The following is a 27,587-nucleotide window of genomic DNA, read 5'->3' as shown; positions in this document are numbered from 1 at the left end:
CGAAAGTGAAATAAATAGTAATCATCAAAGATGATTAAACATCCTTTGTTCTCCCTGGCACTTCTTGATGAAAAATTTAATTCACAAACAATGAAAAATGAATAACAGAAAAATGAAAAGTTAACCGTCGACTGTTTGTCATGCTTCAAGCCGGGCTGAAAAACAACCCAGCCAGCTATGCGGAGTTTTTCATTCTCTTGAGACACAGAAAAAGTTGATCAGACTGGTAAGAAGTAGTAAGAAAGCAATTGAGCCGTTCTTTATTTGACATCAGTATTTAAACTTTCTGGTTTCTCCTTTTTTTGAGAAAATCTAACTAAACGCCCTCCGTTCAGTCTCCCTTCTCCACCCAGATCCTTCTCTTTTTGTAAACAGGTGCAAACACGTTTTAAAGAAACTGACTCTCATGTGATAAAACCGAGATTGAAGCTGATTCTCAAGATATTAGCCATTGAAAACGTCGATCATCTGCAATGCACGGTTTGTATACCAGAAGTCCCTTGAATTTTTTTAATTAAAAGACTGAACTGGATACTCGAAAAAAACTTCATGTCTCTGCAGAGTAAATTCGTTTTCGCGGAAGCCGTTGATTAGGTGGTTTATGCTTTTATTATACTGGACATTAAAATTTCGGATATATGGTCTTGTGCATCAGGATGATTGAATTAAGCTCGAGTGTTAAACATCCTGTGTGTTCTCCATGACTCATCTTGGTGGAAAATTTGATGGGCGACTGTTTATCACAGACTACAGAATAAAGTGAAATCAAAAGCTGTCAATCGCTACTTCATCTGGCGCAGCAGTGACATGGCACAAGCTGATAGGTCCCTTTATGTTGCTGTGGTAAGCACAGGTGACAAGCCGTAATTATTATCACAAATAGACAGTGGATCTGCCGTCGAGAAAATTTGCCAAATCGTTAAGTGATTTTCTTTCGCGCAAATGACGGCATCAGGCCAAATATTTATCCCTTCTTCGGTAGAACATAAACAGAGTGACGTTATTGCTACAGTGAACTGACACCAGAAGAAACGTTATTCGTGAGCATAAAAGTGGAAAATGTCGGAAAACGTGAACACAGTGATGAATGAAACACAGCCATCGGGCTGCTACTGGAATCATAGAACAGGAAAAATTGGAATAACCTTTGCTTACTGCCTGGTTTTTCTTGTTTCGTTGGCTGGAAACACCGTCATCGGAATAATTGTCTACAAGACGAAAAGCATGAGAAAACCAATCAACTTTTTCATTGTAAACATGGCCATGTCCGATCTGCTGTTTCCGATTTTCTTGATTCCTCGGGAAATTCAACTGCTCTACATAGACTCCTGGCTGATCGGTGGTCCTCTTGGCCAGGCCTTATGTAAGTTGGTAATCTTCTTATCTGATGTTTCCCTTTTTGTCTCTATTCTGAGCCTGGTTCTGATAGCAGTGGATCGATTTGGAGCTGTGGTATATCCCCTCCGTTCCCCACTCATCAGTTCAAAGCTGTGCCTGTTCTTTATCCTCGCCACTTGGATCGTCGCGATGGCTGTCCAATCCCCAAAGCTCTTCGCCTACAAACTTGTTGAATATCCAGGAGGGTTGCTGTGTGAGATGCGTTGGAATGAAGCCTTTGGAGCGTTCTCGTTCATTGAAAATTATTACGTGTCAATTTTGGTTGTATTCATTATAAGCCCTTCGGTGTTGATAGCCATACTTTATATTATCATCTACCTAAAGCTCAAGTCACAGAAGATTCCAGGCGAGCGGTCAGCCAACTTTGGACAACAACGCCTGCATAGGAAGCGAAATGTGTTAAAGATGGCCTTTGCTATTGTGTTAGGGTTTGCGGTATGCCAGTTGCCCCTCGGTATCTTCTGGTTTCTCTTCTTCTTTGCATCGGATATATGGTCTTGTGACTCCAAATACTTTATTATTGTTGCCTTTTTTATGGCTCGCACAAATTGTGCCTTAAATCCTTGCATCTGTTTTATTTTCAGTAGAAATTATCGTGAAGGACTTAAGCCTTTCTTAAGGTTAACGTGTTCCTTTAAAGGTGTCTCACGTCCAAGCGATGTAGCGCGTCCGGTTGCAACTGTAGATCCCTAAAGTCCATATCAATTTAAAGCTTGTAGAGCTGGCTACCAAACTATACCAAGAATTGTCAAGCAAAATAAATTGTCTAATCTTAAAGGCAAAGGGAATTTTGTTTTCGTTATTTCGTAATTTTCAGTTTTCAGTTTGTTCCTCAGTTCCGGACCCAAAGCGCGAAAAGAAAAACGGGTCTACATTTTGCCGTATTCGATTGCAGTAAACAATTACAGAACATTTTCGAAATTGGATTAAAGATATGTTGAGTGATCGTATAGTATAGTGATTCGAGACAGAAAAAAATTATAATGCGGACAACAAAAAACATGAGTGAAAATAAGCCCAACATTTCCCTGAGTTGAGGCTGAAAATTAGTGATCTTAAAATATTTCAACTAATTTGAAACTTCGGGATTACGTGGAATTTTGATCAATCGCATTGAGGACCAATTGTAAAAAAAATTCATCTGGCATTTTTTTTTTACTTGTTTAAAGGCCGGCGAGTAATGTTTAAATTATTCATTTCTTGCGTTTTAGTGATTTGTCTGGCCGCCTTCATGACTGACAAGAATATTATTAAATACAGTGGTTAATAAAACAATCTCAGATGAAAAAATATATTGTCTGCTAAAAAGCTGGCTTGAATAATGCTGAATGATCGGTGACAGCTGTTCAAAATTTTCTTCCCACTCAGCGAGAAAAAATCATCGGAGGAACGGGAAAAAAAAGAACTGCGAATAACTGAAAAACGAGCATGTCGGTAGCTTGGCTGAATACAACGCTAAATGGAACACAGCCATCGAGTTGCCAGCATTCGACAGCAGAAAACATCGGAATAACTTTTGCTTATTGCCTCTTGATGGTTGTTTCGCTGGCTGGGAACACGTTCATCCGATTAATTGTCTACAAGACGGCAAGTATGAGAAAACTCATCAACTTTTTCATCGTAAACATGGCCATGTCTGATCTGCTGTGTCCAATTTTTGTATTCCCGCGTTTTCTATCAAGTTTGTATGTAGACTACTGGTTGCTAAGTGGTCCTCTTGGCCAGGCCTTGTGTAAGCTTGTGCTTTTCTTCCAAGATATCTCCCTCTCTGTGTCACTGCAGAGTGTGGTTCTGATAGCAGTGGATCGATTTGGAGCTGTGGTATATCCCCTCCGTTCCCCACTGATCAGTTCAAAGCTGTGTCCGTTCTTCATTCTCGCCACTTGGATCGTTGCTAGTGCAGTCTTCTCCCCAGATCTAATCGCCTTCAACCTGGTCGAAAATCCAGGAGGGCTTGTGTGTAGCATGCAGTGGAACGACGCCTTCGGAGAGTCTTCTGCCTTACAAAATTACTTTGTAGTAACGTTTGTGGTATTCCTTTATTCCCCTTTAGTGTTGATAGCCATACTTTACATTATCATCTATGTAAAGCTTAAATCACAGAAGATTCCAGGAAATGACTCGATCAATGCTGGACGACAACGCCTTCTGAGGGAACGTAATGTGCTTAAGATGGCCGTTGCTGTTGTGTCAGGATTTGCAGTATGCTAGCTGCCCTTCGGTATCATAATCTTAGTCAGTCTCTTTAAGTGGGACCAGACTACAAAGTCGTCTTGTGGTGTCGGACATCTTCTTACTGTGGTCGCAATGATGGCTCGCGCAAATTGTGCAATAAACCCTTGCATCTGTTTTATTTCAAGTGGAAATCATCGTAAAGGACTTAAGAAATTGTTGAAATGCTCTTGACTGCAGGATTTAAAAATTAGTAAAATTTTGCTTATAAATTGTCAAAACATCAAAGAAAAGTATTTTTTATTCGCTCAACACTGATCTGTATGGAAACACTCATGAGCAGGCAACCACAAGAGCCGCGCGTGTCTCTCTAATGGTCAATAAAGGAATTACAAACAGAATACTTCATGCCAGAGACATTTTCAGCATATCGTGAGCGTGAGACAACGAAACATCTGAGCGACAGACAGGATTCGAAGCCATGACCTCCTAGATTCCACCTGTGTCGAGGAAGCGGTTTTCTGCATAATAAGAACGGCAAGATTCGTGTCACGTGATATAACGCTAACTGTGCAATAGAACCTCCTCGATAGATAACTTTCATTTTCTGGAAAGCTATGCTAATTTTTGTTGTTGTTGTTGTTGTTGTTGTTTGTTTTTTAACCGTTCTCTTTCTGGCACTGTTGCTGTCAAAACAAACAATCACTTTTGTAAATTTATGTTCAAGCCTGCCATTGTAGTTGACAGGTTAGTTTTCTGAGAAAACTGGAATAACTGAACACTGACAAGCTGAGACGTTACAACGAAAATGTCGGCAAACATCACAACGCTGAATGAAACACAAATATCGAGCTGCTACAATCCAGGAGCAGTAAAAATCGCACAAAACTGTCGCTTGCTGCGTGGTTTCTCTCATTTCGTTGGCTAGAAACACCGTCATCGAAATAATTGTCTACAGGGCGAAAACCATGAGACAACCCATCAACTTTATCATCGTAAACATGGCCATGTCTGATCTGCTGAATCCAATTTTTGCGATCTCTCGGGTGAAACTGACGCCCTCTACAGACTCATGGGAGTCCTAGCTGATCGATGGCCCTCTTGGCCAGACCGGTCCATTTACAAGCTAGTTACTTTCTCTCTGCTGTGTCTGTTCAAAGCCTACTTAGTTCTGATAGCAGTGGATCGATTTGGAGCTGTGGTATATCCCCTCCGTTCCCCACTCATCAGTTCAAAGCTGTGCCCGTTCTTCATTCTCGCCACTTGGATCGTCGCAATGGCTCTTATCTCTCCATATCTCTTCGCCTACAAACTTGTTCAATATACAGAAAGGTTTGTGTGTGAATTACATTGGAATGAAGTCGTTGGAGAGTCTTCATATTTTGATAATTATACCGTGCCAATTTTGGTTCCGTGCCATTTTATCCCGTTGGTGTTGATAGCCATCATCTATCCCCAGCAAAGGGAGCGAAATGTGTTAAAGATGGCGATTGCCATTGTGTTTGTGGTATGCTGGCTGCCCCCCAGTATCTCGTGGTTTGTAAAATTCTTTGTATCGGGATTCATCATTTCATTTCATCATTTCATTTTATTTCTTAATAAAACCTACATTTTACAGTTGAACTGGCCCGCGGATAGCTATGTTAGTCTAGGCGATTCAACACGACTTGTGGCTTCAAATACTTCAAGTTTACCACTCGGCGTTTCATGGCTAACGCAAATTGCTGCCATGACCTTTGCATCTGTTTTATTTTCAGTGGAAACTGTCGTCAAGGGTTAAAGAATCTTCTGGGATTCTTTTGAGCAGAGCAGTCTCAACGTAGTCGAAGAACAATATAAACTGGAACATACGAAAAGAAAAAGCTTTTAATAAGCGACTCAGTCTCTTAAAATTGAAAACAGTCGGAAGATCAAGTAAACTCTCTCCAAGTTATCTGACGTCTGGAGCAAATTGGGCCATAATTATGTAAATCATTCTGTCTATATTAATATTTAGTGGAAATTATCGTGAAGGACTTAGAATCTCAGATGAATGATTTTTAAACAGCGAGTAACTAATGACACCTCTAAACAGTAGAGAGCGTCAGGCGACCTGAAACGTTTAAACACAGGCGTGCGAGTGGGGGGGCAGGGGGGGTCGAGGGGGGCTGCAGCCCCCCAGCTACGAAAATTACGTAATTTTTCGGGCAAAACGCTGATGATTCGGGCAACGATACTTGAGAGAAAACATTACAAAATTCCAAAACTAGTAAAAAAAAAAGTTTCGACTTTTTATGCATTTCTGTGTGATTAGACGCCCGATCGGGAGTCTGTAGCTGTCAAGTGGTTTTCGAAGGGAGTTGGTGTAAAGTCTACAATTTGTATCAGCTGCTGTGGCGTAGAGAAAAAAGTCGGGACAGCGGTCTTTCCTTTCCTTTCCGGCCTTTCCTTTTAGGTTTCAAGGCTTGTAAGTTACTTTCTTGGACATTTGCCTCGCAAGAAAGGACCTAGACTGAAATGATATGAGTCACCTGGGGTTTTCTGTTAGCTACAAGTCGGTTAAATGTACGGTGGAAATCCACTACAAGGATATTATTTCCTTTCCCAATTTGCATCAACAAAACAAGGACACGAATCAAAGCCGGCAAACGAAGACCAACACTCTTGTTTTTGTGGAAGCTCCAAAAAGAGCCGTTTGGAATGTCTTAACCGATGTGTTGTTTTGATTTCTTTCTTGAATTTTTCTTTGGAGGTGTTTCTCTAGTACGTCCATGTTGTTTACCATCTTATTTACGTGGCTTCTGAATTCATGGAAGGCTTGCAGTATACGCTGCAAGTCTGCTGTGGCCAAAACCAGACATGTTGAAGGACTTCTAGCAATGCCTCATATCGTTCTTTGAGCTTCTCGAGTATGTCGAGAGGCTAGTCTCGAATATAGGATAGCCTCTGTAACGGTCATCCAAACGGTCCATCTTGAAACACAAATGTCTCTGTTGCTGATCAGCCGATCGCTGAACGAACGCCATGAAAGGAAGAACTTTTTCTTTTAATAAGTTTTAGATTTAACTCGATTGAGACTGTTGATAGAAGTCATTGAGTATAAAAGCTTTCAATATAACTATCTTTGTGAACGTTTTTGTTTTTCACGCATTTCCAGTGCGTTTGCATCCCGATTTCAACACTCACGCTTTTGGGCATTGCGTAATTTTTCAGGCAAGAAGCTCACCGCCCGCTCAAGTCCGAAGGTGCCCGTACGCCTATGTGTTTAAGAAAACGCTCCGAAATTTTGCAGAACGGTTTTAAATCTTTCTTTGGACACCGACTTAAAAACCCCTTTGTAAGCAATTCTGTAAACTCCATTTGTAATTTTCTTAAAATTCGCAGGAAGTTTCCCGTCGACCTAAACCATGTAAATAAGTATTATTTCAAAGACTACAGAATGGTTTTCTAACTGTTCTTTTGAAAACGCCTATACCACCATTTTTGATAGTAAGAAAATAAAAACTTTATTCTAAGAGGGTGATACATAACAGATTATTGATTGTTGTAATCACCTTGAGTGTCCGCAGGTTTCCCGTCAGGACCATAATTTTTAACTTCGTACGATTCCCGCTCAAATTCAGTTTGTAAGTCTTAAGCTTTGATTTTCTTTCTTCCAGGTTCAGGGAAACAAATTAATCGCCCTCCCTCGCCTTCTCTTCTTTTATTGTCGCCACTGTTCTCTATCTCTGAGTCGAGAGTATTTTTATAAGCTGCGCCGAGTTGCCGTATTTCATATTGAGTAGGTGCGAAATGAATCGTTTAATTGCCTGCATCAGTGTTTGATATAGAAACCGTGAGCTGTTAACTCTGTCTTTGGTTGTCACCTTGAGAGTGGCGACAAAAAAAGAAAACTTTCTCGCGTTTTGTAAAAAACTTCAGTATCCAATCCTCAAGACATTTTCAGTGTAAAAAAAACATACACTAGACAAGCATGGTTTTGTATACTGCGAGTCTCTAGTTTGTTAAAAGACTGATTTGGATTCTACAGAAAACGTCATGACTCTCCAGAATAACCTCGTAACCGGCAGCCGTTGATGCGCGGTTTACCATATCATTATATTGGAGATTAAAATTTCTAAATTCAAACTCTGACGAGTAACAGGCTCTGCTTGGGCACCAGGAGTTTTTTTATTGAGCTTGGGCGAGAGTGTAATTTTAATGTTAAATATCCTGTGTTCTCACTGACTCATCTTCAGATGGAAAATGAGATTCAAGGCAAACAAATAACAGAAAGAAGAAAATTAACGAATTGTTTGTCATGTTTCAAGCCGAGCTGAAAAACAACCCAGCCACATGTCTTTTACAAAACATTTTAGAACATTGTCTGCTGCTAGTTTCTTCGGCCTTAGGATAAGAAATAAAAAGCGATTCGTGGCGCAAGTTGATAAGTTACTTTCACTTTCGCCTTAAAGATGGAACATGAATAGAGTGACGCTACAAGTGAAGACCACCAAGATTTGAGCATAACAGCGAAGAACGAAACTGAACGACTATTATCAGGAAAACCTCAATACAACGATGAATGGAACACAGCCATTGAGCTGCTCCAGCAATCCTACAGCAGAAACAATCGGAAAAACTTTAACTTACTGCCTGATTTTTCTTGTTTCGTTGGCTGGGAACACCGTCATCGGAATAATTGTCTACAAGACGAAAACCATGAGAAAACCCATCAACTTTTTAGTCGTAAACATGGCCACGTCCGATCTGCTTTTACCCATTTTTTTTGTTCCCTTCTGAGATTCAAAGCCTCTTTATAGACTCCTGGCTGATCGGTGGTCCTCTTGGCCAGGCCTTATGTAAGCTGGTTTACTTCTTAACAGATAGTCTCCACTGCTGTGTCTGTTCAGAGCCTCAACTTGTTTTGATAGCAGTGGATCGATTTGGAGCTGTGGTATATCCCCTCCGTTCGCCACTCATCAGTTCAAAGCAGTGCCCGTTCTTCATTCTCACCACTTGGATCGTCCCGTTGGCTATCTACCCCATATTTCTTCGGCTTGAAACTTGTTAAATGTCCTGGAGGACGGGTTAGTATCTTCCTTTGGTATGAAGCTTTCCCAGAGTCCTCGTCCCACGAGAATTACTTCGCGTCAGTTATGGTAGCCCTCTGTTTTATCCCGTTGCTGTCGACAGCCATACTTTACATTATCATCTATCTAAAGCTCAAGTCACACAAAATTCCAGGCGAGCACTCGGTTGCCTCTTTCATGTCCGAAGCAAATTGTGCCATAAATCCTTGCATCTGTTTTATTTTCAGTAGAAATTATCGTGAAGGACTTAAGACTCTCTTAAGCTAAATGATTTTTAAGCAGCGCAGGAATTGATCACGCTCGGTTGTCCTTCAGTCATTCTTCAGTCGACCTGAAACGTTTAAAAAACGTTAATTTAAAACTGCTTTCTTATTTCAGCGGAGCTCCTGCGGGCCGATAAGGCGCGCGAGCGGATCTGATCCTCATACCTTAGAAAATTTGGTAACCCATCGATCTGAAAAATTTTGGTTGTCACGTGACTGTCCGTACGTACGTCCGTACGCCAATACCTCGAAAACTAAGAGAGTAGCATCATGACTATAGCTACATCTTTGATTTTGGGCGTCCACGCTATTGTTAATTGACAGCTGTCACAACAAGCTATCCGCTGACCAGTGTCACGTGACTACATCGCGGGCTCAGGTTTAGAGCTCATCGAGTCACGTTATTTCTCTGGGGGAGAGGGAAGGAGTACTCGCAAAGGCAAAATTTCCGCGCAAATTAACCCCTGGCGCGTTGTTGACTTTTCTTCTGACATATTCCTTGTACAATCGTCTCTTGGAAAGTCCCTGATATATTGCGTCCGTAATTTCTACAATCTTGGTTAGGCTTGTTGGGTATAGTTTGTTAAAATTTAACTGGAAAAAATAGCAAAACCACACGCTGAACAATTAAATGCACCCAATTGATCATTTTTTGAGTTTCTGATCCAAGAAAAAATAATTCTATTTTTCCTTTATCGTCAGTTATTGCAATCAGGAGCTCCGCTTTTTATGCTTGGCTAAATCTACATATTATTCAATGTACACCATATCTTAAAGAAACTTTGCACAACGGTTTTAATCCATTCTGTTTAGCTATTCTGTAAACTCCATTAAAAGTGTAATTTTTCGGTTTAAATTCGTGACAAATTTGTTCGCTGTCTTGTAAACGGTGTAAACAATATTTATTTCAACGCTGCTATTTAATATATGGACGCTTGATAAACTTGATAGAACGGTTGTTTATATATGTCTTCATTTGTAGATATTTGTAGCTATCTCGTCTACAAATTTCTTTATTAGGGAGCAATAAAGTGCGTGAAAACATCAATACGGTATTGATTATTGAAGTCCGATTTTCTTTCCACAGCCATTCTATGTAAGCCTCTCTTTCTCTCCTTTTTTATCGCCACTGTTCTCTTTCTTCGACTGGACATTATTTTGATAAGCTGCATTTGTACAACAAACTTTATTTATCTTACAACAAACCGTGCATTTTCAACAAGCCAAGTCTGAAACTGAGACAGTCAGCCTTACAAGGCAAATGCAATCGGTTACATACTACATGCTAGTCCATTTCCTAGGATGATAAACCTGCATATTTGAGAAAACATCCTGGGTTTGCCCCCGGATGAGCTCATCATGAGTCAAGTGTTTCTGAAACAGTCCTGCTGGTTATTTTTTTTGTTTTGTTGGCAGGCCTCTAAGATGCAAATTACGAGTCCCTTTGTGTCTTTTCATTTTTTAGAATTTCTCTTTCTACTCGGAGGTTTTACTGATACTAGCTATTCGATGTCAAGGCAATCAGTCTTACAAGTATTTACAAGGCACGTGCGATCATTTATATACTGGGAGACTAACTTGCATGTCTAAGACTTAACCTGCTGGTTTGCCCTCTGCTGGGCTCATTAGAAACGTGTGCCAGTTCCAATTGTTTCTGGAGCAGTCTTACTTGTCATTACTTTTGTTTTATAACACTGGGCTCTGAAAAGCAAATTGCGAGTTCCTCTTTGTTTTCTGAATTTTATTTTAGAATTATTCTTTCTATTTGGATGTTTTACATCGTAGTTTAATATTTTTCCATGTCATGTATTAATCAGGCGTTTGTTGATAGAGTGAGAAGCCTGAACAGGAAGCTTCTGTCAGTCACTCGCGCGTTCAGTGCCCAGATGTTTTCCGTTCAGGCACGAACTTTTTACTTCATGCGATTTTCACCATGCTGACAATAACAGCAATTATCAATCACACAGTCGACCCTCAGAGCAAGAAGTCTTGAAAAACAACAATTTTGGGGGATGCTTGTCATCTCCGCCTCTTTGCCACAAGCTGCACGCAAAATAACTTGGGACTTAATTCTCAGCTGTCGCTAAATTCAAGAATACATCGAACATGCATCTTGTTAGAATATATCCCTGCTCATCCGATAAAACTTTCGCTGAGTCAGAAACGGAGAATTCCTCGAAATCCTGCTTAATTTTTAACGGTATCAGTTTCCATAGACAAATTTGAAAATTCACAAAAAAAACCTTGTTTTCATGAATTTGTGAAAAAATAATGACGATGTTTGTTGGATTTGTTAACGGTAATTTGAGTGCATGAATGACCACACAAAAAATACAGACTCACAGTCCTTTTTACACATATTTTATTTGGGACTTCGGACTGATCAACACTTAACCCGTTTTAGTTCGTGGGAGAGGTGTGGACACGAAGCGCCGGAGCTGATTTCAAACTTTATTTCAATTATTTAAAAATAATATTCCATCTATAGCGGTTAAACTTTCTGACTTTTCACAAAATTATACAGAGAGAATTTTGGTGTGTCAGTTATTTGGTCACGTCACTTGACTTTTTTGTGGCAAAATCATGTTTTTAAAGGGGGTTTCCTCAAACTTGAGAGGTCTTATTTCCTTTGAGGTTCCGCGCCAAAACAAAGCACATGCGTGTAAAATCCCACCAGCTATGGAGGCTAATTCTAACCAGGTGCAAGATTGTGTTAATAAAATTTTGCGGTCTCTTGAAAAAGGCTATTGAATTTAAAGGACAGTGTGATATTGCTTAAAACAACAAGCTAAGAGTTTACAGGGTTAGCATTAACTAAACAAATGAGGAGAAATTTTCCTTAAGAGAGGCACGAAATTGCTAATTAAGCTGTTAGTGATCAATGTTCTCGTTGAATTAGCTATGTTAGAGTTAGAATGAAACAAAATCAGAAAGCAAATAAATTCAGTAGTTTATTATTTTTGAAAAGGCAGGCAGAGAACGTTTAGGAAAAAAAGCTAGAGCAGTAAAATAAATAATCTTTTACGCTAACAATTCAGGTGACAGTAGCTTTATTTGGAAAACAGAAGAATTGAAATTATATACCCTGCAAAATTAAGTTTTAGGTAACTACTCTATGATATGTTGGTGTTTTATCAGATGTTACCGTCAAATTATTTTAAGGCGGTGAGGTTTTTGTTGGCTTAGTTTTCTCAGATAAGAAAAATACCTATAAACTGAAGCTTAACTAAGTCACCGTTTGTTTACTGTGTCGGAGTCACATATGAACAGGAAGCTTGTTTCAATCATTTGCACGATGTTATCACGTGGGACTCTCAAACATTTTCCATGCTGCAGACACCTGCTTTAATTACAACTTAACACTCAAACTGGAATATTCTCGACTGAAAAAGAATTGGTACTCTTATAAAGAAAAAGCCAGGAGGAAAAACATAAAACACCTTCCATGTTACCTAGCGAACCTGAAAAACAGAGAAGAACAGAAAATAGACAGATAGAACACAGAAGCCATAGAGCATAGAGGGGTTCCAGTTGACCTGGTGTTCGCAGTCTTTAACGGCTTTAACAACTGCTTACAGAAATAAAAAAGCAATTCAAATGATATCTTGTTCTAGCTTGTCTAAAATAAACGAATTATAAAATAATAATTATGTTTTTAACCAGCTGTTTGCAAATTAAGCGGAGTTTTTCATTCTCTTGAGACACGCTTGTTGATCACACTTGTAAGAAGTAGTGAGAAAGCAATTGAGCAGTTCTTTATTTGACACCAAAATTTGTACTTTCTGGTTTCTCCGTTTTTTGAGAAAATCTAACTAAACACCCTCTCCTCTCCCGTCTCCACCCAGATCCTTCTCTTTTTGAAGACAGGTGCAAACACTTTATAAAGAAACTGAAACTCATGTGATAAAACCCAAACTGAAGCTGATACTCAAGATATTAATTAGCCATTGAAAACGTCGATCATCTGCAATGCACGGTTTGTATACCAGGAGTCTCTTAAATTATTTTATTTAAAAGACTAAGTTGGATATTCGAAAAAACTTTATGTCTGTACAGTTAATTCGTTTGCGCGGCAGCCGTTGACTAGGTGGTTTACGCTGTCATTATATTGGACATCAAAATTTCTAAATTTAAACTCCGACAAGCAGTCTCTGCTCGAGCATCAGGATGACTGAATTGAGCTCGAGTGTTGAACATCCTGTGTGTTCTCCATGACTCACCTTGATCGAAAATTTGATGGGCGACCGTTTATCACAGACTACAGAATAAAGTGAAAACAAAAGTTGTCAATCGCTACTTCATCTGACGCAGCAATGACATGGCACAAACTGATAGGTCACTTTATGTTGATGTGGTAAGTACAGGTGACAAGCCGTAATTATTATCACAAATAGGCAGTGGATCTGCCGTCGAGAAAATTTGCCAAATCGTTAAGTGATTTTCTTTCGCGCAAATGACGGCATCAGGCCAAACATTTATCCCTTCTTCGGCAGAACATAAACAGAGTGACGTTACTGCTACAGTGAACTGACACCAGAAGAAACGTTATTCGTGAGCGTAAAAGTGGAAAATGTCGGAAAACGTGAACTCAGTGATGAATGAAACACAGCCATCGGGCTGCTACTGGAATAATGGAGCAGGAAAAATTGGAATAACCCTTGCTTACTGCCTGGTTTTTCTTGTTTCGCTGGCTGGAAACACCGTCATCGGAATAATTGTCTACAAGAAGAAAACCATGAGAAAACCAATCAACTTTTTCATTGTAAACATGGCCATGTCCGATCTGCTGTTTCCGATTTTCTTGATTCCTCGGGAAATTCAACTGCTCTACATAGACTCCTGGCTGATCGGTGGTCCTCTCGGCCAGGCCTTATGTAAGCTGGTAATCTTCTTATCTGATGTTTCCCTTTTTGTCTCTATTCTGAGCCTGGTTCTGATAGCAGTGGATCGATTTGGAGCTGTGGTATATCCCCTCCGTTCCCCACTCATCAGTTCAAAGCTGTGCCTGTTCTTTATCCTCGCCACTTGGATCGTCGCGATGGCTGTCCAATCCCCAAAGCTCTTCGCCTACAAACTTGTTGAATATCCAGGAGGGTTGCTGTGTGAGATGCGTTGGAATGAAGCCTTTGGAGCGTTCTCGTTCATTGAAAATTATTACGTGTCAATTTTGGTTGTATTCATTATAAGCCCTTCGGTGTTGATAGCCATACTTTACATTATCATCTACCTAAAGCTCAAGTCACAGAAGATTCCAGGCGAGCGGTCAGCCAACTTTGGACGACAACGCCTGCATAGGAAGCGAAATGTGTTAAAGATGGCCTTTGCTATTGTGTTAGGGTTTGCGGTATGCCAGTTGCCCCTCGGTATCTTCTGGTTTCTCTTCTTCTTTGCATCGGATATATGGTCTTGTGACTCCAAATACTTTATTATTGTTGCCTTTTTTATGGCTCGCACAAATTGTGCCTTAAATCCTTGCATCTGTTTTATTTTCAGTAGAAATTATCGTGAAGGACTTAAGGCTTTCTTAAGGTTACCGTGTTCCTTTAAAGGTGTCTCACGTCCAAGCGATGTAGCACGTCCGGTTGCAACTGTAGATCCCTAAAGCCCATATCAATTTAAAGCTCATAGAGCTGGCTACCAAACTATACCAAGAATTTTCAAGCAAAATAAACTGTCTAATCTTAAAGTCAAAGGGAATTTTGTTTTCGTCATTTCGTAATTTTCAGCTTGTTCCTCAGTTCCGGATCCAAAGCGCAAAAAAAACGGGTCTACATTTTGCCGTATTCGATTCCAGTAAACAATTACAGAACATTTTCGAAATTGGATTAAAGATATGTTGAGTGATCGTATAGTATAGTGATTCGAGATAGAAAAAAATTATAATGCGGACAACAAAAAACATGAGTGAAAATAAGCCCAACATTTCCCTGAGTTGAGGCTGAAAATTAACGATCTTAAAATGTTTCAACTAATTTGAAGCTTCGGGATTACGTGGAATTTTGATCAATCGCATTGAGGACCAATTGTAAAAAAAATTCATCTGGCATGTTTTTTTATTTGTTTAAAAGCCGGCGAGTCATGTTTAAATTATTCATTTCTTGCGTTTTAGTGATTTGTCTGGCCGCCTTCATGACTGACAAGAATATTATTAAATACAGTGGTTAATAAAACAATCTCAGATGAAAAAATATATTGTCTGCTAAAAAGCTGACTTGAATAATGCTGAATGATCGGTGACAGCTGTTCAAAATTTTCTTCCCACTCAACGAGAAAAAGTCATCGGAGGAACGGGAAAAAAAAGAACTGCGAATAACTGAAAAACGAGCATGTCGGTAGCTTGGCTGAATACAACGCTAAATGGAACACAGCCATCGAGTTGCCAGCATTCGACTGCAGAAAACATCGGAATAACTTTTGCTTATTGCCTCTTGATGGTTGTTTCGCTGGCTGGGAACACGTTCATCGGATTAATTGTCTACAAGACGGAAAGTATGAGAAAACTCATCAACTTTTTCATCGTAAACATGGCCATGTCTGATCTGCTGTGTCCAATTTTTGTATTCCCGCGTTTTCTATCAAGTTTGTATATAGACTACTGGTTGCTAAGAGGTCCTCTTGGCCAGGCCTTGTGTAAGCTTGTGCTTTTCTTCCAAGATATCTCCATCTGTGTCACTGCAGAGTGTGGCTCTGATAGCAGTGGATCGATTTGGAGCTGTGGTATATCCCCTCCGTTCCCCACTCATCAGTTCAAAGCTGTGCCCGTTCTTCATTCTCGCCACTTGGATCGTCGCAATGGCTCTTATCTCTCCATATCTCTTCGCCTACAAACTTGTTCAATATACAGAAAGGTTTGTGTGTGAATTACATTGGAATGAAGTCGTCGGAGAGTCTTCATATTTTGATAATTATACCGTGTTAATTTTGGTTCCGTACCATTTTATCCCGTTGGTGTTGATAGCCATCATCTATCGCCAGCAAAGGGAGCGAAATGTTTCAAAGATGGCGATTGCCATTGTGTTTGTGGTATGTTGACTGCCCCCCAGTATCTCATAGTTTGTAAAATTCTTTGTGTCGGGATTCATCATTTCATTTCATCATTTCATTTTATTTCTTAATAAAACCTACATTTTACAGTTGGACTGGCCCGCGGATAGCTATGTTAGTCTAGGCGATTCAACAAGACTTGTGGCTTCAAATACTTCAAGTTTACCACTCGGCTTTTTATTGCTAACGCAAATTGTGCCATAACCTTTGCATCTGTTTCATTTTCAGCGGAAACTGTCGTCAAGGGTTAAAGAATCTTCTGGGATTCTTTTGAGCAGAGCAGTCTCAACGTAGTCAAAGAACAATATAAACTGGGACATACGAAAAGAAAAAGCTTTTAATAAGCGACCCATGCAGTCTCTTAAAACTGAAAACGGCCGGAAGATCAAGTAAACTCTCTCTAAGTTATCTGACGTCTAAAGCAAATTGGGCCATAATTGTATAATCATTCTGTCTATATTAATATTTAGTAGAAATTATCGTGAAGGACTTAGAATCTAAGGTGAATGATTTTTAAACAGCGAGTAACTAATGACACCTCTGAACATTAGAGAGCGTCAGTCATGTTACCTAGCGAACCTGAAAAACAGAGGAGAACAGAAAATAGACAGGTAGAACACAGAAGCCATAGAACGTAGCGGGCTTCCAGTTTGACCTGGTGTTCGCAGTCTTGTAGCTAGAACGGCTTTATCAACTACCCACAGAAATAAAAAGCAATTCAAATAATATCTTGCTCTAGCTTGTCTAAAATAAATGAATTATAAAATAAAGATTATGTTTTTAACCAGCTGTTTGCAAATTAAAGTGTATATGACATGAAAAATAATTTCTGCTTATTTGAAAGGCCTTCCAAAATACAGAAGAATGGCGACTTTTTCTTTTTTGAAATATCTATTTTCGTTTTAGAGATATTGACGTTTTTATATCATGCAAATTAGAGCACTGATGACGTCCTATTGTTTCCAACTAAAAAATGGTAAAATAGTGAATAAACAAGATCTCTAGAAATATTTAAGCAGTGTTCTTAAAACTTGGCACCACAAATGTGCATCACAAAAAAAAAAACAAATGGACTTTCTTTCAGTTATTCATAAACTGCACGGGTGCAAACATTGTTTAAAAGCCCTGCAACAAACTTCAGTATCTAATCCTCAGTGTAACAAATCATATACTATGTATGCATGGTTTATATATACAACGAGTCACTAGTTAATAAAAAGACTGAAATTATAAACAAAAACGAAAGTGAAATAAATAGCAATCATCAAAGATGATTAAACATCCTTTGTTCTCCCTGGCACTTCTTGATGAAAAATTTAATTCACAAACAATGAAAAATGAATAAAAGAAAAATGAAAAGTTAACGACTGTTTGTCATGCTTCAAGCCGGGCTGAAAAACAACCCAGCCAGCTATGCGGAGTTTTTCATTCTCTTGAGACACAGGAAAAGCTGATCAGACTGGTAAGAAGTAGTAAGAAAGCTATTGAGCAGTTCTTTATTTGACATCAGTATTTAAACTTTCTGGTTTCTCCTTTTTTTATTTAGAAAATCTAACTAAACGCCCTCCCTTCAGTCTCCCGTCTCCACCTAGATCCTTCTCTTTTTGTAAACAGGTGCAAACATGTTTTAAAGAAACTGACTCTCATGTGATAAAACCCAAACTGAAGCTGATACTCAAGATATTAATTAGCCATTGAAAACGTCGATCATCTGCAATGCACGGTTTGTATACCAGAAGGCCCTTGAATTTTTTTAATTAAAAGACTGAGCTGGATGCTCGAAAAAAACTTCATGTCTCTGCAGAGTAAATTCGTTTGCGCAGCAGCCGTTGATTAGGTGGTTTACGCTGTCATTATACTGGACATTAAATTTCTAAATTTAAACTCCGACAAGCAGTCTCTGTTCGGGCATCAGGATGATTTAACTGAACTCGAGTGTTGAACATCCTGTGTGTTCTCCATGACTCATCTTGGTGGAAAATTTGATGGGCGACTGTTTATCACAGACTACAGAATAAAGTGAAAACAAAAGCTGTCAATCGCTACTTCATCTGGCGCAGCAGTGACATGGCACAAGCTGATAGGTCCCTTTCTGTTGGTGTGGTAAGCACAAGTGACAAGCCGTAATTATTATCACAAATAGACAGTGGATCTGCCGTCGAGGAAATTTGCCAAATTGTAAAGTGATATTTTTTCGCGCAAATGACGGTATCAGGCCAAACATTTATTCCTTCTTCGGTAGAACATAAACAGAGTGACGTTATTGCTACAGTGAACTGACACCAGAAGAAACGTTATTCGTGAGCTTAAAAGTGGAAAAAGAAACTGAACGACTATGTCGGAAAACGTGAACACAGTGATGAATGAAACACAGCCATCGGGCTGCTACTGGAATCATAGAACAGGAAAAATTGGAATAACCTTTGCTTACTGCCTGGTTTTTCTTGTTTCGTTGGCTGGAAACACCGTCATCGGAATAATTGTCTACAAGACGAAAAGCATGAGAAAACCAATCAACTTTTTCATTGTAAACATGGCCATGTCCGATCTGCTGTTTCCGATTTTCTTGATTCCTCGGGAAATTCAACTGCTCTACATAGACTCCTGGCTGATCGGTGGTCCTCTTGGCCAGGCCTTATGTAAGCTGGTAATCTTCTTATCTGATGTCTCCCTTTTTGTCTCTATTCTGAGCCTGGTTCTGATAACAGTGGATCGATTTGGAGCTGTGATATATCCCCTGCGTTCCCCACTCATCAGTTCAAAGCTGTGCCTGTTCTTTATCCTCGCCACTTGGATCGTCGCGATGGCTGTCCAATCCCCAAAGCTCTTCGCCTACAAACTTATTGAATATCCAGGAGGGTTGCTGTGTAAGGTGCGTTGGAATGAAGCCTTTGGAGCGTTCTCGTTCATTGAAAATTATTACGTGTCAATTTTGGTTATATTCATTATAAGCCCTTCGGTGTTGATAGCCATTCTTTACATTATCATCTATCTAAAGCTCAAGTCACAGAAGATTCCAGGCGAGCGGTCAGCCAACTTTGGACAACAACGCCTGCATAGGAAGCGAAATGTGTTAAAGATGGCCTTTGCTATTGTGTTAGGGTTTGCGGTATGCCAGTTGCCCCTCGGTATCTTCTGGTTTCTCTTCTTCTTTGCATCGGATATATGGTCTTGTGACTCCAAATACTTTATTATTGTTGCCTTTTTTATGGCTCGCGCAAATTGTGCCTTAAATCCTTGCATCTGTTTTATTTTCAGTAGAAATTATCGTGAAGGACTTAAGGCTTTCTTAAGGCTACCGTGTTCGTTTAAAGGTGTCTCACGTCGACGAGATGTGGTGCGTCCGGTCGAAACTGTAGATATCTAAAGCCCATATCAAATTAAAGCTTATAGAGCTGGCTACCAAACTATACCAAGAATTCTCAAGCAAAATAAATTGTCGAATCTGAAAGTCAAAGGGAATTTTGTTTTCGTTATTTCGTTATTTTCAGCTTGTTCCTCATTTTCGAAATGCGATTAAAGATGTGTTGAGTGATCGTATAGTATAGCGGTTCGAGACAGAAAAAATTATAATGAGGACAACAAACAACATGAGTGAAAATCAGCTCAACATCTCCCTGAGTTGAGGCTGAAAATTAGCGGTCTTAAAATGTTTCAACTAATTTGAAACTTCGGGTTTACGTGGAATTTTGATTAACCTCATTGAGGACCAAGTGTAAAAAAGATCCATCGGGCATTTTTTTTTTTTAATTCTCGCCCAATTTAATAATTGTAGGGCAATATTTGAAAAAGAGCAAACTATAACACCCCACACCAAATGATAGTCTGTCCAGTTTTCTTCAGCCAATGTTTCTGAAAGTCAAAAGGAGCGATTTCTCTGAGTTTAACACTCGAGGTAATTAGATGTTATAAGATTTATTTAAGACCAGCATACCATTTAGTCAAGCCCTGTGGACATAGTTTGCATGTCAGGTCTTAGATCGTGACGTCGTATTTTAAAAATCATCCTCGATGATAAGTCATTCGGTCTCATGTAAAATGGGGTATTACATCATAACATTGTTATGATAACTCAGATCTTGGTAAAACTTACCTCATTTAAAACTTTCATCTTTCTGTTGGATTGATAATTGTAGTGCTCTAGTCACTCAAAGTCAAACAGTATCGTTACTCAAAAATCCGATCCAGCCACCTTAAACCTTTCTTTGAACATTGAGTTTACAATCATTTTGTAGCTATTCTGAAAACTCCATTTTTGTAATTTTCTTATATTGATGAGATGTTATATATCGTCCTAAACCTTGTAAATAATATTTATTCATCAATACTGCTGTTTATTTGATTCAATATACGCTTGATAAACTTCAAAGAACGGTTTCTAGACGTTCTTTTGACAATTGCTTTGCCATCATTTGTAGTTATTTCGTAAACACTTTTGTTGTTTTTTTTCTGAAATTCATGAGAAATGTTCGGCTATCCTATAAACCGTGTAAATAATATTTGTTTCAGTGCTGTTATTTATTTAATTCAATGTAGGCTAGATACACTTCACAGAACGGTTAATAACCGTTGTTCTTTAGACAATTTCTTTGCCATCATTTGTAGTTATTTCGTAAACTATTTTGTAATTTTCTTAAATTAGGAAGTAATAAAGTGCATGAAGCTGATGACAATAAAATACAGCCTGATTCCCTTTTCACAGCAGAGTTTCTAACTAATCTTCGTTTTTTATAACTTTCCTCTCAGTTTCAATAAACGAATTACATGTAAACGTCCTCTCCTTCTCCCTTTTTAATCGCCACTGCTGTTCATGGTTGACTCGAGAGTACTTTTACACAAGTTGCCCTAGCTCCGGCGGGCCGAAGGGCCGCCAAGTAGAGCCCCATACTCATATAGGAAAGAAAAGGAAACCCATGAATTGATTTTCTCATGGTTATCATAGCTAGCGGTATTGCTCGTGGGCGCGTACGTACGACGGCGACAGCGGAGTGGCTCAAGATAGCGGCTATATGCATACTCCAGCTAACAGGTTGAAAGAGACATGCCGCCTTGGTTTATAACGCCCTTCTTTGATATTGGACATCCATGTTATGGTCAATTGATACCTGTCAAAACAACGTATCCGCTGACCAGTATCACGTGACCATATCGCCGGCTCAAGTTTAGGGCTCATTCTCGCTTATTCTGGGTTGACTTAATCTTGGCTAAATCTCTATGTTACTTATTTCACAACAAAATGTCGTGTTCCACAACCCAAGTCTGAACCCAGTTCTGAAGTTAAGTAGCCTTACAAGGCATTTGTAACGTTTTAGATTGGAACTATAAGTAGAGTTAAATATGTTGCCTCTTAACACGGATACCATATTTATCTTCGTCCGGCTTCGTCAGAGACTGCTCTAGCTTTAGTTCGAGTAAGCAGTACGTTTGTCTAGAAACGTTCTTATGTTTCTTGCACCAATTTGATCGAGATTTTGTCTCTCGAGCTTGATGTTTATATATGTTTTGTTTATATCTCCTTTGTTCGCTCTGGCACCACATGATTCAAATGAAGCTGCTTACGATCAAATATTGACTGTTTTGCGTAATGAATATGCCATTGTTTGGCAACAGTGTTCAGGAAAGACCATGGTACACACCACGAGAAGTTTGTGCCAAGCCTCGGAATGTCTCACTTTGTCACATATGTACGTGTTGCGCTAGCAATTATAGGCGTACACATGCAGGACGCTCGAAACCATGGTATAAACCTAAACATCGAGCTCGAGGGACAAAAGCTCGATCAACTTGATGCAAGAAACATAAGAAGACTGAAAAACGCCTGCAGGTTTCTTCCAACGTCAAAAGCGGCTAAATATACAGAAATATGGATTTGCAGCGGTTAATGAATACATAAAGATTGAATTAAATGGAAATAGAGCGATTAAATAAAATAAATATAACATGTTAAATTAAATGAGTTTAAAAATATTCCATAAACATGAATATTAAATTGAATAAATAAAAAGAAATATAACATAGAATGATATCAAAACTGAATTCAATATACATCAAAGCATTGAATATTGCCACAATCGGCCAGCCATCTGTCAAACTTCCTCACTTTTCATAAAATTATTCAGGGAGCATAATTTGGTCACATTGCTTGACGTTTTTGTGGTAAGCATGTTTTTAAAGGGTGTTTCATCGAACTTTAGAGGTTTTGTTTCTGTTGAGGCTCCGCCGCCAAACAAAGAACTTGCGCGCAAAATCCCACCAGCTACTCGGGCTAGCTCTAACCAGGTGCAAGATCCCTCGATCACGATTGACAAGCTCTGTATTATCAATATAATTTTGCGGTCCCTTGAATAAGGCACAAAAAAATATGCGAGGAAAGATTGCGCTGGATTTCAGCGGCCGGGTAAGCTGTGACCTCACTGAAGAGATCTTAGAAAACGATCGTGTGTGCGAAAAGCATTTTGTTTCGGGAAGAGCAGCTAAGAGCTGGGATAAATTTAATAGTGAATAGGTTCCAACATTGCCCTTGGGACACAAAAAAGCTACAGATCGAGCAGACTGTAAAAAAAGCGGCGAGAGAACGAGGAAGCGTGAACTGGTGAGCTAGAACTTGAGCGAGCGGCAAAAAAAAAAAAACAGAATGACCCCGTCAGCAAGTTTCAAGCCTTAGCTTTGAAAGAAATAAAGGCGATGAAAAAAGAACAACAACAGATGAAGCTGGCACGAAAACTGAAGAGTTGGAATATTCATTCAGCTCTCTAAACATTGACAGCAAACCATTTGATCGGTGGGAATTTGCACAAAACGAGGAAAAAGTTCCATCTTACACTGGATTGCCTTCCTTCGACATTCTAAATATTTTTTTCGAGCGTGTTTTCTAAATCTTTTTTTTTTTTATTTTATTTTCGTTGGCGATGTAAAGCCTACGTTATTTTTTTTAACCTTTTCATATTCTACTTGTTTGTCGTACGTGGTTCGGATCCGCGAGCACTTCACTTGCGTGCGAACCAAACTGTTGCCGAGTATAGAAACCTTTCTCCAAAACAAATAACACAAAATATCTGTAGATTTAATAGAAGGCAAACAGATCAGCTTCTAAAAGTCCCTCCCTTTGCCCAAAACTGGATTAGTTCCAATTTTGTTGATGTTTTCGTCAAGTATTGATCTTTGACTCGCAAATACAGCTGCTTGGCATATTCAGAAATCGGAAAAGAATAGTCAACATGCACCGCAAATGTTCTGGCAGCTTGTTTCCCTTTCCCCCTCTTGAACGTAGTTTTACTAATATGGCAAGAGATAGTTGTGGCATATCACGCAATCAACAGTGGTACACCAATATGGCGACCGGAAATGATATGACGTCAAGTGAATAAAAATAATAGAGCAAAAAATGAACATCTCTAGAATCCAAGGGGGGGACTCCCATATAAAAAAGACCGAGAAGCTCGTCGAAAATTTTCAAAAGAACCCCTAAGAGGTACTAAGATTTTTTTTTCTCTCCCGCAGACTCATCTGTTTGTTATTAACTATTAGTCTTGTTACACATTATTAGATACCAGTCTTTTTCTTTTTCTTCGCGTTTAAATTTCGATTGTAATCTAGTTAACGGTCACTTCTGAAGATGTATGTTGTACATACGAAACGCCAAGGAAATTAACTTTGTTTAACATGCGTTTTGGTTCCATGTTTATCACCGCGGTTTGTGTTTTGTTTCTTCTAAAGCTACGATGGCCAAGGAAAAAGAGTTTTTACGATTAGGTACTAAGATCCTGTTTTGTGGTCATGGCTTGAATTTTTTCGCCCGTAAGAGGTACCAATTATCTCCCGTCATATTTTTTTGGCTCAATACTCTAAAACGTACCGCAAAGGCTCCCAGTGTGGACCTTTTGAAGTTAAACGCCCTGGAAGGTATCCAAACTGCATTTTAACCCCTAGAATGTACGACGAGCACCTCCGTCATTTTTATATGGAAGCCCCCCCCCCCCACCCAACCCTTCCCCCCTCAAGGTGGTCTAGGACTCTCAACCGACTTCTAAACCAGAGCCGAAGAAGTTATAAAGATATATATCCTTTATCTGATGGCATTTTGGGACACTGCGTCTTCCAAACTTCTGTCAGTTCTGTCAGTATTCCCTGCTAATTTAGCTCGATCTCATTAAAATATCAGCTGAAAAACAACGGGTGGCACAACTGCTAGCCCGCGTAATTTTGTTCAGCTACTCGCGAAATACTAAAGAAACTCTAATTATATTGAACATTAAAATTTCTAAATTTTGACTCATCAATGAGCGGATCGACTTAGGAGGATTTTATTGAGCTCGAACGATATTAAAATTCTAACCAGTTGAACATCCTGTGTTCTCCGTGACTTTTCTTGATGGAAAATTTGATGGGCGACCTTGGCAGAGCTGAAAAACAAATGTTATCGTTACTTCATCCGGCACAGCAGTAACACTTTAGGACAACTAATGTCAGCTGCCAGTTTACGTCGATCTTAAACATATGAAAAATTAAAAGCAATTTGTGGCTCAAAGCTGATAGGTCACTTACTGTTATTATCCCAAATAGGCGGTTGATATGCCTATCATTAAACACATCGTGAAAATTGCCATGTCGTATGGGTAACAGATAAATTAAGACGTTATCAAGTGAACGAACCAAAATAACTGTACGTGAGTGTAAGAGCGGAAAAAGAAACTGAACGTCAATGTCTGAATACTTGAACACAAAGATAAATGGAACACAGCCATCGAGCTGCCTCAGCAATCCTACAGCAGACAAAATCGGAAAAACCTTTGCTTACTTCCTGATTTTTCTTGTCTCGCTGGCTGGGAACACCGTCATCGGAATAATTGTCTACAAGACGAAAACCGTGAGAAAACCCATCAACTTTTTCATCGTAAACATGGCCATGTCCGATTTATTGTATCCAATTTCGGTGATCCCGTGGCTAATACAAACCCTCTATACAGACTTCTGGTTGATCGGTGGTCCTCTTGGCCAGGTCTTGTGTAAGCTGATTAACGTCTTTTCAGATGTCTCCACTGCTGTGTCTATTCAGAGCCTGGTTCTGATAGCAGTGGATCGATTTGGAGCTGTGGTATATCCCCTCCGTTCCCCACTCATCAGTTCAAAGCTGTGTCCGTTCATCATTCTCGTTACTTGGATCGTCGCGATGGCTATCTACTCCCCATACCTCTTCGCCTTCAAACTTGTTGCGTACCCAGAAGGGTTGTTGTGTGAGCTGCATTGGAATGAAGCCTTTGGAGAGTCTTCGTCGTTAAAGAATTACAATGTGTCATTTCTGGTTATATTCCTTTATTCCCCTTTAGTGTTGATAGCCACACTTTACATTATCATCTATTTAAAGCTCAAGTCCCAAAAGATTCCAGGCGAGCAACCAGTCAACGCTGGACAACAACGCCAGCAAAGGGAACGAAATGTGTTAAATATGGCCATTGCTATTGTGTTAGGGTTTGCAGTATGCTGGCTGCCCTACTCAATCGCCATATTACTCTTTCAGTTTGCATCGGACTTCAGGCCTTATGGCTTCAGATGCTTTTTCTCTGTCGCCATTTTTATGACTCGCGTAAATTGTGCCGTTAATCCTTGCATCTGTTTTATTTTCAGTAGAAATTATCGTGCCGGGCTCAAGACTCTCTTTAGATAAATGACCTGAAACTTGAAGAACCCTATTTTAAGATTGAATTTGTCTAACTGCCACAGGATAGGTTGGCAGAAGTCGAAAAATCGTTTGTTTCGATATAAATAGTTTCTTTGAGCTCTAAGCTCTTTAAATTATATTCGAGAAAATCGAGTAACACGATTTTCGCCCCGATCGGCCGCCAAAATGGCCAATCGCAAAGACTGAAAATTAGTCTTGAACTTAATTTGCGTTCGCGTGTAAAGAAGAACCAAAACTTATCGATACTTTTTCTTGAAAGTCAAAGTATTCAGTATCAGGTGCAGATTATAGCTAGATCTGAGCGCCATTCCAGGATAAAAACACAAATGTGTAAAAAAGGCCTTTGTTTACTCAGATGATATTCCCAATTTAGGAATTAAAGTCAGAGATATTTTCTGACATGTGCCATAACTCCAAATTCCTTGAAATTTCGCTTTCGGAACACTTTCATGTTGTTGTAAAACATGTATCGAAATCAGCTTGGGTTATTCTTCGAGTGGTTTTTGAGGCACGGCTAAAACAAACCCTGGTCTTAACTAAAACATCACGAAAAGTTAGCAATAGCACATGTCGAAAAATCAGTCTGAATTTTTTTCCCAAATTGCGATCGGCCATTTTGGTGGCCATGGGGAGTCTATGGGGCGAAAATCGTTTTTCTAGATTTTCTCGAATTTAAAGCGCTTCGAGCTAAAAAACAATGTATATCTAGATCACATTTCATATCCACCAAAGCGCTATTTGCCGCCAAAATTAAATTTTACCCAATTTTGACTGACATTTGCTCGTAAAACTGCTTTGAATCAGATTCAATGTACACTACAGCTTCAGTCATTTAAGAAAACTTCGCAGAACTGTTTTAAACCTTGTTTAGCAGAGAGTTTACAATCCATGATTCTGCAGTATTCTGAAAACTCCATTTTTGTAATTTTCTTATGTTAATGAGAAGTTATAGGTCGTCCTAAGCCTTGTAAATAATATTTATTCATCAATACTGCTGTATTCATTTGACTCAATGTACGCTTGATAAACTTCAAAGAACGTTTTCTAATCGTTTTTTTTTTTTTGATAATTGCTTTGCCATCATTAAGCACTTAATGACTGGTCCCACGGGAAACAGTGAGTTTTGTTTCCCGTAGACCCTCAACATTGAGGTCGAGGGGATACAAACCTGTTTCCCGCGGGTCCAGTCATTGAGTGTGTTGTTGTACCTCTTAACTCAAAACTAGGGAAATAAATTGCGCAAAAATCGTTTGCTTGGCGCCAGCTCCCACACAAATTTGCCGCGGTTTTAGGGAGCACGACCTGATCACGTGCGAGTCGAAAGTTCAAGTTGTTGTTAGTGAGTTTTGTTCGCCCTAGGGAGTCAGTGAGTTGTAACCCATGACACGTGACACGTTCTCCTCCAATCGGGAAGCGTATTTGAGTTCGGAGGTATAACAATTGTAGTTATTTCGACTTTTGTTATTTTCTTAAATTCATTAGAAATGTTCATCCATTCCAAAATCGTGGAAATAATTAACACTTAATGACTGGTCCCGAGAGGAACAATGAATTTTGTTTCCCGAGAATCTCGATGTTTTCCGAGACGAAGTTGAGGGAAACATTGAGATTCGAGGGACAAAATTCACTGTTCCCCAAGTTTCATTGTTAGATGTCATGTGACCATGAACTCAGTAGCCAATGAATGGGCGCGCTCTAGCGAGAAAAATGCTAGCGAAATAATATTCATTTCAATACAGCTTTTTATTTGATTCAATGTACGCTTGATAAACTTGACGTTGCCGTTGTCGATGAATTGCTATTAAATAGAGAGCTTTCAGCAAACCACGACGGTAACGACGAGAATGTCACCAAACAAAGTTTAATGAGTAGAACAGTGGCTGTGCACGTGCGTTATAAATCTTTGTACATTCCCTGGTCGTCCTTTGCAAAACAACGTGAAATGACTAAGTTCTGCGTATTTTGGAGAACGCGAACGAC

General features: G+C 39.4%; 5 protein-coding genes across 5 annotated transcripts; all 5 read left to right on the top strand.

Moving 5' to 3' along the window:
• The first annotated feature begins 909 nt into the window (after positions 1-909).
• Positions 910-2,236, top strand: LOC145486996 (QRFP-like peptide receptor). The gene has a single exon (XM_081465708.1). The coding sequence runs from the start codon at positions 1,060-1,062 to the stop codon at positions 2,089-2,091; it is 1,032 nt and encodes a 343-aa protein (XP_081321834.1). The 5' UTR covers positions 910-1,059; the 3' UTR covers positions 2,092-2,236.
• LOC145486997 (RYamide receptor-like) lies at positions 2,230-5,345 on the top strand. Its single transcript, XM_081465709.1, has one exon. The coding sequence runs from the start codon at positions 2,827-2,829 to the stop codon at positions 3,607-3,609; it is 783 nt and encodes a 260-aa protein (XP_081321835.1). The 5' UTR covers positions 2,230-2,826; the 3' UTR covers positions 3,610-5,345.
• Positions 5,346-13,406: 8,061 nt separating this feature from the next.
• LOC145487958 (QRFP-like peptide receptor) lies at positions 13,407-14,486 on the top strand. The gene has a single exon (XM_081466726.1). It carries the CDS (start codon positions 13,455-13,457, stop codon positions 14,484-14,486), a length of 1,032 nt encoding a protein of 343 aa, XP_081322852.1. The 5' UTR covers positions 13,407-13,454.
• Positions 14,487-17,813: 3,327 nt separating this feature from the next.
• On the top strand, positions 17,814-19,379 carry LOC145487465 (QRFP-like peptide receptor). Its single transcript, XM_081466251.1, has one exon. The coding sequence runs from the start codon at positions 18,264-18,266 to the stop codon at positions 19,293-19,295; it is 1,032 nt and encodes a 343-aa protein (XP_081322377.1). The 5' UTR covers positions 17,814-18,263; the 3' UTR covers positions 19,296-19,379.
• Positions 19,380-24,542: 5,163 nt separating this feature from the next.
• LOC145487081 (QRFP-like peptide receptor) lies at positions 24,543-25,914 on the top strand. Its single transcript, XM_081465798.1, has one exon. The coding sequence runs from the start codon at positions 24,630-24,632 to the stop codon at positions 25,590-25,592; it is 963 nt and encodes a 320-aa protein (XP_081321924.1). The 5' UTR covers positions 24,543-24,629; the 3' UTR covers positions 25,593-25,914.
• The last annotated feature ends 1,673 nt before the right edge of the window (positions 25,915-27,587 follow it).

This window comes from Orbicella franksi, chromosome 5, assembly GCF_964199315.1.
Source record: "Orbicella franksi chromosome 5, jaOrbFran1.1, whole genome shotgun sequence".
Classification (NCBI taxonomy): Eukaryota; Metazoa; Cnidaria; class Anthozoa; order Scleractinia; family Merulinidae; genus Orbicella; species Orbicella franksi.
Note: the sequence above shows the minus strand (reverse complement) of the source record. Positions and strands in the feature narration are given on the sequence as shown.

Excerpts from the sequence above, each read along its gene's own strand:
- LOC145486996 (XM_081465708.1), top strand. The coding sequence starts at position 1,060 with ATGTCGGAAAACGTGAACACAGTGATGAATGAAACACAGCCATCGGGC.
- LOC145486997 (XM_081465709.1), top strand. The coding sequence starts at position 2,827 with ATGTCGGTAGCTTGGCTGAATACAACGCTAAATGGAACACAGCCATCG.
- LOC145487958 (XM_081466726.1), top strand. The coding sequence starts at position 13,455 with ATGTCGGAAAACGTGAACTCAGTGATGAATGAAACACAGCCATCGGGC.
- LOC145487465 (XM_081466251.1), top strand. The coding sequence starts at position 18,264 with ATGTCGGAAAACGTGAACACAGTGATGAATGAAACACAGCCATCGGGC.
- LOC145487081 (XM_081465798.1), top strand. The coding sequence starts at position 24,630 with ATGTCTGAATACTTGAACACAAAGATAAATGGAACACAGCCATCGAGC.